The 13,782-nt window shown below is 45.1% G+C and overlaps 1 protein-coding gene across 5 annotated transcripts in view; it reads left to right on the top strand.

Annotated features, from left to right (window-relative positions):
- Nucleotides 1–13,782, top strand: part of MVB12B (multivesicular body subunit 12B) — a 97,548-nt gene that overhangs the window by 26,752 nt on the left and 57,014 nt on the right. For all 5 annotated transcript variants that reach the window (XM_083721246.1, XM_083721247.1, XM_083721244.1 and 2 more), the window contains exons 3-6: nt 3,768–3,875; nt 6,674–6,770; nt 7,627–7,756; nt 7,952–8,074. In XM_083721246.1, coding sequence (XP_083577372.1) covers nt 3,768–3,875; nt 6,674–6,770; nt 7,627–7,756; nt 7,952–8,074 — 458 coding nt within the window. The remainder of the gene's footprint in view (nt 1–3,767; nt 3,876–6,673; nt 6,771–7,626; nt 7,757–7,951; nt 8,075–13,782) is intronic.

Below are 13,782 nucleotides of genomic sequence, written 5' to 3'. Positions count from 1 at the left end.
GCTCGGGCAGGGAATCCTTGGTGCAGCGGGGAGGTCGGTACACCAAAAGGAATCCTGTACTGCCCCTATTGCCCAACTTCCAGAACATGCACTCAGAAAACTGGGTCTTCCCAATAGGACATTCCACTTTTCTCCCAAGTTGAGATTCAAGGTGGCTTCCAACGTTTTAAAACATCATTATAAAATAAAAGGTAATAAAAACAAACTGGTTTAAAAACAATAGTCAAAATGCATTTAAGCACATTGAGAACCAGCAACCACTATCTAGTAGCCCAGTGGCCAGCATTGCCTGCACCTTAGTTTTCAAAGGCCTGTCTGAATGGGAAGGTCTTCTCCTGCCAGTGGAAGGATTCCAAAGAGGGAGCCTGTATAATGTGTCATGGGAGGGAACCCCACAATGTGGAAGCAGCCATCTGTCACCAACTTCTGTGCTTCTGATGCTGATGGGACCAAGAGAAGGTGCTCAGCCATGGAGCCTAGCACCCAGGCAAGTGCCTTGGCACACACAGTCTGAACCCATCTGAAATGGAAGGACGTAGTAATATATGAATACATTTTTGGAACCCTGGACTTTGCTATTTCTCCTCCTGTATCCTTCACGTGCAAATACAAAAGTGAAAATAATTTCCCATCTCTAGTTATGAGCTCCTAAGAACTGGATCAGGCCAGTGGCCCATTTGGTTTAGCCTCATGTTCTCACAGTTGCCAACTGGATGCCCCAATGAGAAGCCTACAGGCAGGACCTGAGTATACCAACTTTTTCCCCACTTCCTAGCACCTGGTATTCAGAAGCTCCCTTTGGCGGTGGAAGCAGAATGCTGCCATCATGGCTAGTACCCTTTTATAGCTTGATCCTCCATGTTTCTGCTTAACCCTCCTTTCAAACCACCCAGGTTGGTGGCCAGCACTTCATCTTATGGAAGCAAATACCATAGTTTAGCTGTGGAATGTGTGAAGAAATTCTTTCCTCCTAAATCTTCTAACACTCAGCATGCTTTATCTCTGTTGGAGTGGTTCTACATTGGCAAATGCCCCAGACACCTCCTTTACTCTGGATTATTCCAGTTTTGGATTTGGCGGCTACTGCTTTTACAGAACGGACTTCACCCCTTTTATCCAAGGAGGTGTTTGATCACAAGCTTTATCTTCATAGAAAAGTAATTGTGTCGTGGATATCCTCTCTTGGGTACATCTTGCAGCAAATATTTTCCCTTCAAAGTGGCTTTAGGGGAGGAAATTGTGGGGAGGTAAATGAACTTTCTCTTTTACTGGGTTTTTCCCCCCTTCTTCTTCTTACTTTTACTTCCTTGCAACCAGCTTGGGAATTTTCTTCTTTTAACTTCAAATGTTGTAAACCAGGGTTTCCCAAACTTGGGTTTCCAGCTGATTTTGGACTACAGTTCCCATCATACCTCACCACTGGTCCTGCTAGGTGGGGATGATGGGAGTTGTAGTCCAACAACAACAAAATTCAAAGGAGTGCAGTTTCTTTCAGGAAGTGTGAAATAGGTGAGTTCACATGGAAATAAAAGGCACGGACCAGATTCCTCTTGCATTCCAACTCTCGTTGGCAGCAGCTCCCCAGTGTTTCAGGCAGGCGACGTTCCCAGCTCTACTTGGAGATGCCAGGGATTGAAACCTTTGAACCTTCTGCATGCAAAGCTGTTGCTGTTGCTCTGACCTACGTTCATTCCCCTGGAACCAAGGGAAATAAATAATCAATTGGGCGCTCAGCATTAAACAAGGAACAATCAAAACAGGAACCTTCAACTTAGGCTTATTGAAGTTTGTGTGTGTGTGTGTGTGTGTGTGCGCTCTCTCGCACATATGCGTGCACATGTGCAAAGAGAGAGACTGAGGCTTTAAAAGGCCCTCTCCGAAGGTAGTGCAAACAGGATCTTAAGAACATATGCCAGTAATTAGATTAGGCTTTCAGCCCAAACCCTCACATTGATCATGCTGATAACAACATTACTTTTGTAAGAGGATTTTAAAAAATATTTTTTTAAAAAAAGAAAATGCAAACCTAGAAGCTAAAAATAGCAAAGTTGTCTAGACATGTCGTTACTTTGTAGGGATTATATAAGTCACACCATACCACTTCTGAACATTTTCTTGTGTCCCTTAATGTTATCATCTGTGTTGCTAACAAAAAGCAGAGTTGACTAGGCTGGAATAAATAAGTATTTGCTCTTAAATACTTAGTTCTGTCTCCTTAGATTTAAGGTTAGTATAGTAGACAGACTTTGTCAAACAGGAGGAAATTCGTCCTCAAAAAAAGAAGAAGATAGAGCTCTGAATAAAGTATGCATCTTTTTCTCTACACCTTAGTTTTATAAGCAAACTATAGTTCTCATGGTTGCCAGTAGGCTTGACAAAAGAACAAGTGAGCGAGCAAATGGAGTGAGTGGTGCATGGCCACATGAGCTGTTAAGGAAGGAATGGCATTTAGTGGATGGGGCTGCCTCACAGATCTCCCTTAAGAGGAATGAGTCTATAGTGAATAGACTGTTGTTCTTTTTATGAGGGGTGGGCGGAACCTGAGTTCAGATTCTTATTCTGCCACAAAGCCTTTTTGGTGGCACCAACAGAATCACTTCTTTGGTTCTCACAGAAAGCCTAAATGGTCAGAAGCCTCTACTTGCCTGTAGTAGCTGCTGATTCTGACATGGGGTGGTTAGCTAGAGAGTTCCACTGCAACTCCTTGAGGATTGCTACCTCGCTTCCCTTCTAGTGGAGCTGGGGTTCTTGCTGCAGCGCCAGTGGCTTATAGAGAGTATGCTGTGAATTCTTCTTTCTTTCCTGCTATTGCAAAGAAGGAGAAGAGTTTCTTTGAAAAGGAAGGTGGGCATATGAATTGTCTTAAGTGAGAAATCATCCGAATGAATAAATAAAAACATGCAAGACGAACTGGCAAGCATCAGGCGGTGTTCAGAGAGAGAGGCTCAAATGGGGTGCTGCAGTTGACGACAGTCCTTGTCACCATCTTGAGCGATAGCTGCTACTGTTAAATGAAGGCTTCTGACAACTAAGCATGTGTTTCAGATACAGCTCAAACTGGGCAGTCCATGCCTATCAGACAACAGTAGCAAAGCCACTTCAGTTTCTCCATCCTGTGAAGAAGCCGGTGCTGGAATCTTTATATAGGGGTCAGAGAAGAACACATGACATTCTCCGGCCTATCACTGACCAGACTCTTCATGCTGGATTTGCACCATATCTTGTCAACGTGTTATATTTATGAACTCTCCGTGCCCCAGCACCAAATCTTCAAATGGTTGTCTAAATTGAAGGGTGGATTAACCGACTGCCTAGCAGGCAGTATTTCTGCCTGCACACCATGTGACCAATTTCCCTTCGTTTTTCAAACCACAGGCCTGTGAGGGAGGACAAAGGTTTTTGTGTTTCTCCCATTAACCTCCAAAACACCTCAAGAAGTAGTGGCCAAAGGTAGTTTTACCTTGATTAATATTTTACGTGAGGTTCTCTTTAATCAGTTGATATATTTTACGTGAGGTTTGTCTTTAATCAGTTGACTCGCTGGTGACAGTATTTTTAGGACTGACACACACACACACACACACACACACACACACACACACACCCCCTTTGCTTTTGATCCTTCTCTCCATTGGAGGAGAGAGACTTAATGAGGTAATAAAAGCCTCCGGCCAGCGTTAATTAGGTGTAAAAAGCGAGCTGTGCCCCTTCACCTATCCTCTTTTTCTCTTCCTTCACCAACCCTTGGCTATTGATATTTTTTCCAGGTTGCACAGACGGCAGATGGCTTGGATGCTGACCTCTGGAAAGATGGCCTGTTTAAATCCAAGGTCACACGATATTTGTGCTTCACACGGACCTTTTCTAAAGAGAATGTGAGTGGCTTGCTTCTCAGGCTTGGGTGTTTGTTTCCTGGGCTGGTCGGGTAAAAGAAAGGTAGTAGGAAACAAACCAACTTTCTATCAAGCTTTCTTTCCTAGTTGCCTGTTGAAGGTTTTTAACTTGCCACAGGTGAGCAGGTAAATGTACTGTTCACATGCTGCATTAATGTTTTGATATCCCATTGAAGGAGAAAGTGTCACATAATCTATGGATATTGTTCAAGTGATTTGTTGCTACTTTAAGACTACTACTACCCACTCCATTTTGAGTTAAGTTGTGGCCTGTTTGGCATCAGTACTGATTTTCACACCGATATTTACACATGCTTTGATCTCCGTTGTCCTGATGATGGAATAAAAGCTCACATGTTTTGCTGCTTAAGAGAGTTTTGTGATTAAGTCGCCTAAGTGTTTCCTTTTCTTTTCTTTTTTAAAAAAACAATTTGGAAATGTGGCTTTTGCAAGTCACCCTTTTAAAAAGAAGTTTCAGCAAGGGGTATGCAGACATCTTTGCATGGGATACTGTTGGAATGGGAGGATCCTAAATACTGACCCACATATGCAGCTAGGGAAATGCTGGCTCAAGGGCAGTCAAGTATGCGGCCTTTCAGATGTTCCTGAGCTACAGCTCCCATCATACCTTACTAATTGGCCATGCTGTCTGGAACTTACGGGAATTGCAATCTAGCAACATCTGGAGGAGGGACGCGGGTGGCGCTGTGGGTTAAACCACAGAGCCTAGGACTTGCCGATCAGAAGATCGGTGGTTCGAATCCCCGCGATGGGGTGAGCTCCCGTTGCTCGGTCCCTGCTCCTGCCAACCTAGCAGTTCAAAAGCACCTCAAAGTGTAAGTAGATAAATAGGTACCGCTCTGGCGGGAAGGTAAACGGCGTTTCTGTGTTCTGCTCTGGTTCGCCAGAAGTGGCTTAGTCATGCTGGCCACATGACCCGGAAGCTGTACGCCGGCTCCCTTGGCCAATAAAGTGAGATGAGCGGCGCAACCCCAGAATCGTCTGCGGCTGGACCTAATGATCAGGGTCCCTTTACTTTACTTTAACATCTGGAGGGCACCAAATGGGCAACCCCTGTGCTACTTGAAAAGGCTAAAAAGCGGGGTGGAACCTGCAACAGACAGTTGCATTGTGAAGTGCTTCCTGTTCAGGAGCTGCATTCCATTCCCCCTTCCTCCAGTTTCCCATTCCTGCTCATTCCAACAGCATTCTATGGCCATTGACCACACCCAGTCTTAACTGGGCTGGGCTTGCCTCCCGCTCCCTGCTTTGTTCCCCTCCTCGCAAATATTTTTTTTTGTACTTTTACAGACATTATGATTTCCCCCTCAAGGCTGCAGGTTCCTCCCACTTTCTGTGTATATTGCACCTTTTCGCATACATTAAGGAACGGCACTCACAGCCCGAACATCAGAGGATCTGTTGGTTTGTTCGTGAGGTTTTTCTTTCTCCAGTGCTTGATTAATCAGGGAAGATGTCAGTTTGGATTCCATGTACTATTCTTGTTCCAGCTGGCTTGCAGATGCTGCTCTTCTTTCTTTCCCCCCAGGAACTTTTCTTGTTTTTGGACCTTGCAACAAAATACATGTAGAGCTAATTAGCCAGATTCATTACATATGTCTTTGCTCTGCAGATAAGAGCTGTTTGCTGGATACATTTAAGCACCCTGGGTTGTGTCCAATACTAGTCCTTCTCTGAGTAGACTCATTAATATGAAGGTAGTTGTTGCCGATTAACTTTGGTGGGTCTACTCGATGAGTAGGACTAGCATCAACTATGACCCTCTCACTCTCCCCCAAAGTTCGTTTGATTAAAGTAGGGTTCTTTCAATGTCACAATGGGTCGTGTACACAGAACGAATTTAAATCACATGACTTCACCCCCCCCCCCAAAATTTGAATCTTGGAAGTTATAGTTTAAGGGTGCTGGGAATTGTAGCACTATGGGTAGTAAATTACAGTTCCCAGCATTCTTAGGGGGAAGTCATGTGGTTTAAATGCGTGGTGTGTATGCAACCAGATTAGTTCCCCGTTTAAATTTTGAAGGCAGCCTTTTTGCCCCTTTCCCTGTCCCCAAATGCATCCCCCACTGAATCCCAAAGTACTTGGGTAGCTTTCCACACCCCACAAGCACAGCAACACATAATTGAAAAACTAAATTTCCCCCCCACAACTGGGCAGCAGGTTGAGTGGAGTTGGACTAGATGAAGAATAGAATCATAGTGAATGAATTTCTAGATCAAATAGACAGGTGGCCTCTGCTCAAAAACATCCAAGGAAGAAGAGTTCACCACCTGTTATGAGAGTCCCTTCCACTGTCACAAACAGCTCTTAATGTCAGAAGGTTCTGACAGCTGTTAGGACATCTATATCTCCCTCCCAGAGCTACAATTTCCAGAGTTCCCTGGAAAGAGAGGTTAATTGTTAAACCGTTCTGAGAATTGCAGCTTTGTAAGGGGTCTCCTGACAACTCCCAGCATACTTAACAAACTACAGCTCCCAAAATTATTTGGGGGGGAAATCATGACATAAGCACAACTTAGTTGGATGCAAACCTAGTTGTCGAATTCAGCATCCTGGCAATGGCACTTTTAATAATAGTACTGTAATAATAAAGGAGGAATTAAGTTTCTAGTCCTTTTTGACCGTGACAAGTTCTTGCTCCATTCGCACACTGCGTATGTGGGGCAGGTGCATAACTGCACACTCAGTTCTAAGAATTGTCATTTTGTTTGGGTTTCATCGCCTCTTGGCCATCACTTTCCTTCTGTCTCCCAACAGAGCCACCTGGGCAATGTCTTGGTCGATATGAAGCTCATAGATATCAAGGACACTTTGCCTGTCGGCTTCATTCCTATCCAAGAGACCATGGACACACGTGAGTTGAGACTGTTAGTCTTTGCAGTGACCAGATCCTGTGCATACCCTCTTAGAGAAGGTGCTTCGTAGTGGTGACCACCTGCTGTGGGAATTCTATCCGTCTTTTGTGCTTCATCCCAGATTTGCTCCCACACTATAATTTGTGTGGTTTGGATTTAGAGGCTGCACCGCAGTCAAGTGGGGAGGGGGTGTCGGTGGGCTACCAGATCCCTTTGATGATGCGGCCCAGGTTCTAGGTTTGTCTCTGCAGAAAGAAAAGAAGAAGAAAGAATTGTACATGGGCTCAGGGGTTGGCCGAGGTATAAAGATGCCAACATAACAAAGTAGACCTGATGATGATTTATGGACCATTTACTATCGGAAGATCTTGAAGCAAGTTACAGTAGGTAAAAATACATGAATCGTAGAATTACCAAGTTGGAAGGGACCCTGAGAGTCATTTAGTTCAACCCCCTGCAATGCAAGAATACAGGGGGTAGGACTACATGACCCTTGGGTTACCTTCCACCTCCATGATTTTATGATTTGGATATTTTTATGTATTCTGAACCATTTTGAGTTTTTCACATACTGAGCGATCTATAAATCATCATCAGGGCTACTACACAAGGTTGGTATCTTTACCTATCAGGTAACCCCTGAGTCCATGTACATGAATATGCATGTAGAAGAAACATAATACGTCAATATCCACTATTGGTATAAAAATCGGGGAGTACCATAAGGCGTGGGGAGGGGGTGTGGGGGTGTTCAGAGGAGGGCTACACTTAAAGAAGGTCTGGGTTTTGTAGAGAAGTTTGGAGTAAGAGAAGAGGGAAACTACCCCTGAACTCTCACGCTGTGGCGTTTTGCAGAAGAAACTGCTTTCCGGAAGAAGAGGCTCTGCATCAAGTTCATTCCGCGGGATTCTACGGAGGCCGCAATTTGCGATATTCGGATCCTGGGCCGGGGCAAACAAGCCCCTCCACAGTATACGTTCATTGGGTAAGGGTCCCATCTCCTCCTCACCCTTTAAGTCAGGAATTTTGGAACTGTTTTTCCAGATAGGAGTCCAGCATTCCCTACCAAAGGAACCCTACGCTGTTTGTTTGCCAAGACCTCCCAAGTGCTAGCATATTTGTTACCTTGACCATTGACTTGAGCTGTGTGGCTGATTGTCTTCTCTTGTCTGCTGCAAAGGGAACTGAACAACATGGGCATATGGTACCGCATGGGCAAAGTCCCCAGGAACCATGAATCGTCTCAGCCCACAACACCTTCTCCACAAGCTCCAGCTACAACGCCAGCTGCTAACCTTCCCAGGTGAGGCTCTTCTCAAATTCTTCAATGCCAGTGGGATTTCTATACAGTTTTATACACTACTTGACAGTATAAAATAATAATAATGATGATGATGTAGTTTACTAAAGCAGTGTTTTTCAACCTTTTTTGGGCAAAGGCACACTTGTTTCATGAAAAAAATCACGAGGCACACCACCATTAGAAAATGTTTAATATTTTTTTCTTTAATGGCAAACAAAAACGTTGCGGACCATTCTCTGCTCAGCGGGGATCGATCCGCTGATCCCCGCTGAGCCGGCGGATGACAGCTCCGTCTCCGCACTGTGTGCGGAGAGGGAGATCTCAGAGTCCCGCTGCTCTCTATGGGGAATCGGATGAGAGGGGACCGCCTGTCCGCTCTCATCCGATCCCATCCGATCTGATCCCCACCCAGGACGGATGGAAAATAGGGTGGACACAGTCCGGCGCCTGCCTAGTGGGTGAAAATTTGACATTTTAAAAAAAATCTTTCGAATTTTTCCATTTTTCCCACGGCACACCAGGCAACATCTCGCGGCATACTAGTGTGCCGCGGAACAGTGGTTGAAAAACACTGTACTAAAGCATAAAACAATGAAATTGTCAATAAGAATTAATAATTTAAAATGTTCTAAAAGTTAAAATAACAATAGACTAAAAATAGATTAAAACTTGCATCAGCTTTTTAAACATGTTAGCAGGTTTGTCTAAACAAGAATGCTTTTAGCAGGTGGTGAAAAGAGTACAGAGAAGGTGCCTGCCAAATGTCAGTAGGCAAGGAGTTCCCAAGTGTGGGTGCTGCCAGACTAAATACATTCATACCTCATGTTACGTCTGCTTCATGTTACGTTCTTTCAGGTTACGTCCCGCGGTGACCCGGAAGTACTGGAAAGGGTTACTTCCGGGTTTTGCCGTTCGCGCATGCGTAGAAGCGCAAAATGACGTCATGCGCAGAAGCTGCGAATCGCAAAGCGCACGTGCGCAGACATGCCACTACAAGTTGCGCTCTTTTCCTGTTGCGAACGGGCCTCTGGAACGGATTCCGTTCGCAATCAGAGGTACCACTGTAATCAAGTTCTTACAAATGCAGAAGAAGTATTATGGGATACCTGTTAACTGTGAGCATAAGGACATAAAACACGCCTGCTGGATCAGGCTGGCCTGATGCCTGTGGGAAGCCTGAAAGCTGGGCATTATTACATAAAATATAGTCATTATTGCTACTATATATTTATTCATGCCCCACCTTTTTCCATGACAGGGACCCAAGACGGCTTACGGATAAAATAAGAACAGCTAAATTAATTGGGGGAACATCTAAAAACAATTAAACTGTAATAGAATAAAAAGAATTATATATATGCTAGCACTAGTCACCATATCCCAACTTAGAGTACTTCAGCAAGCAATATAAAGGGTTCCTAGCAACTAGTATTCAGAGACATACTGCCTCTGACATTGTGACTAGTACAGGGGTCGGCAACCTAAGGCCCATACGCCGCAAGTGGCCCCCCCATGGGGGGCCCATGGACCCCCACTGACTGCTTGGGGACTCCTGCCAGCGCGGAGCAAAATGGGGACCGCCTTCTGTGATGCTGGCCGGCTTCCCATTGGCTGCAGGAAGCTCCTGCAGCCAATGGGAAGCTGCGCATGCCTCCTCCATGCCAGAAGGATTGCTGGAAATAGCATTTGCGCATGCGCACGCACACACACATACTCCGCCCCACCGCAGCATCTGCGGGACCATGAACCAGCCCAAGCCACAAAGACCCCTGGAGTAGTAGCTATTGATAGCCTATTCCTCTAATAAATTTTCTGATCCTCCTTTAAAGCTATCCAAGTGGGTGGTCATCACTTCCTTCTATGGGAGCACATTCCAAAGCGTATCTATGCTGGGCAAGGAAGTACTTTAAGAGCATAAAGAGAGCGTGCTGGATCAGGCCAATGACCCATCTGCTCCAGCATTCTGTTTTCACAGCAGCCAGCTAGATGGTTTTCAGCAACTGATACTTGAAAGGTGTGGAGGCAGAGCATAGCCATCTTGGCAAGTAGCCATCATTAGCTTTCCCCATTTGTCTAATCCTCTTTTAAAGCCATCTAAGTTGGTGGCCATCACTGCCTCCGGCAAGAGAACGTTCCTCAGTTTAACTATGTACTGCATAAAGAAGTACTTCCTTTTATCTGTCCTCTGTATTCCAACATTCAGCTGCCTTTGGATGTCCACAAGTTCTAGTGTTATAAGAGGAGAAAAACTTTCTCTATGCCATGCATCGTTTTATAAACGTCTAACATACCACGTCTATGTTTTCTCTAAACTAAAAAATTCTAAAACATTGCAGCTTTCCTCATGGGGGGAAGATAATGTGTTATGTGCATGCTTTTTCTAAACAGAATTAAATCAAACACTGGTGCAGAGAATCATGGGAGTGAACTTACAACTAGGAGGGGAAATTATTAACTTGAAAGAACCAAAAATGGGCAGATTTGCCAATCTGTACCCAGACTTACCCTTGGCGTGCTTGGGATTCATTCCTGCAGTGCCTCTCTTGCTATCCTTGAAACGGTCTCCAAACAATCTGTCAGCTTCAAGCAAAGATGTCATTCCTTTCTCTCTGTGTTTGTGCGTTCCTCCCACCACCACCCCCCAGTGGCAGATATAATTGTACTTAACATCCATGCAGCAACAACAAAAAAGTTATCAGCTTGCGACAGACACTTTGGGAAATGGAACACACTCCAATTGCGAAAAGATGTGTCGGCTGCGTTTCACGTCCCACTTGCCCAAGACTGGGGATTTTGGTTTCAACTTCTGCATGTTAATGTTGAATTTTGCCTCTCCTCCTTTCCCAGCTCTGATCCTTGAGTGCCAAATAGCTTTTGATCCTGTGGGTGTGTGAAACATGCTCATGTGATTGCTAGACATAATGCCAGAAAGATGTGTCGGGGTGGTGAGTCAGAGGTCAGGGACACAAGTATGTAAGAAGAACCCTGCTGGAACTTTGTTGGATTGGTCTCCCATAAATGTATATAACAATAGCACCAATGGTCAATGGACCCTCCAGGTTCATGGGCAGTCTACCTCCAAATGCCAGTTACTTGGCTTGGGGTAGGGAGGCACATAAGATTGCAAATATTATGAATATAGGATGGTAAAGGTAAAGGGACCCTGACCATTAGGTCCAGTCGTGACCAACTCTGGGGTTGTGGTGCTCATCTCACTTTACTGGCCGAGGGAGCCAGCGTACAGCTTCCGGGTCATGTGGCCAGCATGACTAAGCCGCTTCTGGAGAACCAGAGGAGCGCACGGAAACGCCGTTTACCTTCCCGCCAGAGCGGTACCTATTTATCTACTTGCACTTTGACGTGCGTTCAAACTGCTAGGTTGGCAGGAGCAGGGACCGAGCAACGGGAGCTCACCCCGTTGCGGGGATTCGAACCGCCAACCTTCTGATCGGCAAGTCCTAGGCTCTGTGGTTTAACCCACAGCGCCACCCGCATCCCATATAGGATGGTACTTTATATCAATCCAGGCATTGCTCCATCTGGCTCAGTATTATCTACACTTACTGGCAGTGGTTTTTCAGGGTTTGGGGCAGGAGCTTTCCCCTGGAGATAATAGGGATTGAGCTCAGGACCTTCTACAAGCAAAGCAGGTGTTCTACCACTGAGCTGTGGTCATTCTCTCAAGTTCTTAATATGCTTATCAGACCCAGAATCTATGGAATGCAAGTATGGCTCATAAGCAGTAGTCAAAGTAGATAATGCTTAATTGGATAGATGAGTTTCAAGCCTGGTTGAGGATATCTTCCCATGTCTCTGCTTTCAGTCAAAAGGTCTTAGATTAAACCCAAGGTATTTCCAGCTAAAAGGGTAATGTAGCAGGCAATGGGGAAAGGGGGCTTTCTCTTTGCTCATTACCTTGGAATGCCACTGCCGGCCAAGAGATACTGGGCAGAGGGGCAAGCAGCCAGACCTGTTAGCAGGGTTGGCTCCCTAGAACATCAGAAATACTTGCTGGATCATTTCAGTGGCCCATCTGGTCCAGCCTCCTTTTCTCATCTTGGCCAGCTGGATATCCCAAATAGAAAGGATCTGAGCACAGTGTAGGATCCCCATAAATTGGATCTGAGCACAGTAGCACTCTTCCTCTTGCAATTCCCATCAAGTGGTGTTTGGAAGCTTTATGCCTCCAGCTGTGGAGAGAGAACAGAGCCCAGAGGCTGTTTCCAGAATATTGTTTAACAGAACCCACACGATTTGCATCTTGCTTGGATGTCAAAGCACCTGAAGTGGTTCCAACTCAGTGGGTTTCGTCTGCAGGCGAGGGTGAACTTGGGGGGGGGGGTGTCGTGTCTGAGGGAGAAGCAGGGGAACTTAAGAGCAGCGTGAGCTTATATTTTAATGGGCTTCGATGAGAGTTTTAAACATTTACAAACGCTTTTAACAGTTGGCCCTCCCTGCAGAGCCCTGCCTGGACAAGAAACTTAAAATACGTTGATGTTGGCTTCAGTTTTGCAAAAGAAGGCATAAGCGTCTAACTCTGGTGGTCTGGCACTAGTGGCTCTTTTTCTTTCCAGTGTATTTTAAAAGCTTGACTTGACATTTGCCTGTGATTTGCCTTCCAAGGGGGCCTTCAAAAGCAACCATCCACATCTCATATAAGGATATAAGGAAACTGCCTTATATTGAGTGAGACCATTATTCTGCATTGCCATTTTGTGTTTTTATGTTGTGAACTGCCCTGTGATCTTCGGATTAAGGAAAGTATATGAATTTAAATAAATAAATGTGTTGACTGGCTGCAGGTCTCCAGGGTTTCAGCCCCACCTGAAGCTGCCAGGGATTGAACCTGGAGTGTTAGAGACGTTCAGTCATAATCCCAGCATCTGGATGATCACAGGTTCTCCATCCCACCTTTAGATGATGTGCATTCATTGTTAGATTTATTAATTTCTAAGCTACGCTTCAGTATTGCTGCTCACACCGCAATTAAGGTGTTGATAAAATGATTTTGAAACTGAATTAAACATGGTTGTTGTGGTTTTTTAAAAATGTCAGGGCAGAGGAAAGCATAAAATTACAGCAGCCAAATGGAATATTTGTTGTCATTTAGTTGTGTCCGACTCTTCGTGACCCCATGGACCAGAGCACGCCAGGCACTCCTGTCTTCCACTGCCTCCCGCAGTTTGGTCAAACCCATGCTGGTAGCTTCAAGAACACTGTCCAACCATCTCATCCTCTGTCATCCCCTTCTCCTTGTGCTCTCAGTCTTTCCCAACATCAGGGTCTTTTCCAGGGAGGCTTCTCTTCTCATGAGGTGGCCAAAGTCTTGGAGCCTCAGCTTCAGGATCTGTCCTTCCAGTGAGCACTCAGGGCTGATTTCCTTCAGAATGGATAGGTTTGATCTTCTTGCAGTCCATGGGACTAAGAGATTAAGAAGGTCTGTTTAAAAAAGCTTGGTCAAATGATGAGTCGTTTGCCTAAGGCCAGCAAGAAATGACAGTAGGCAACAAGTGAGCACAGGACATTAAAACTGAGAAGAGCAGGCAGGTCGAAAATGTAGGTAAACATGAGGATCAGAAACTTGCTATGAATGAGGCAAGCAATGGAAAAAACCAGTGTAATTTTTTTAAAGAGAGGCGTTAGAAAGGGTGGAGACTGCTTCAGAATAGATTGGGATGTCACTTTCCTGTGAGTAGATTTTATTCTTT

This window comes from Podarcis gaigeae (assembly GCF_964106915.1).
Source record: "Podarcis gaigeae genome assembly, chromosome: Z".
NCBI classification, from domain to species: domain Eukaryota; kingdom Metazoa; phylum Chordata; class Lepidosauria; order Squamata; family Lacertidae; genus Podarcis; species Podarcis gaigeae.
This window is presented reverse-complemented; position numbering and strand designations above follow the sequence as displayed.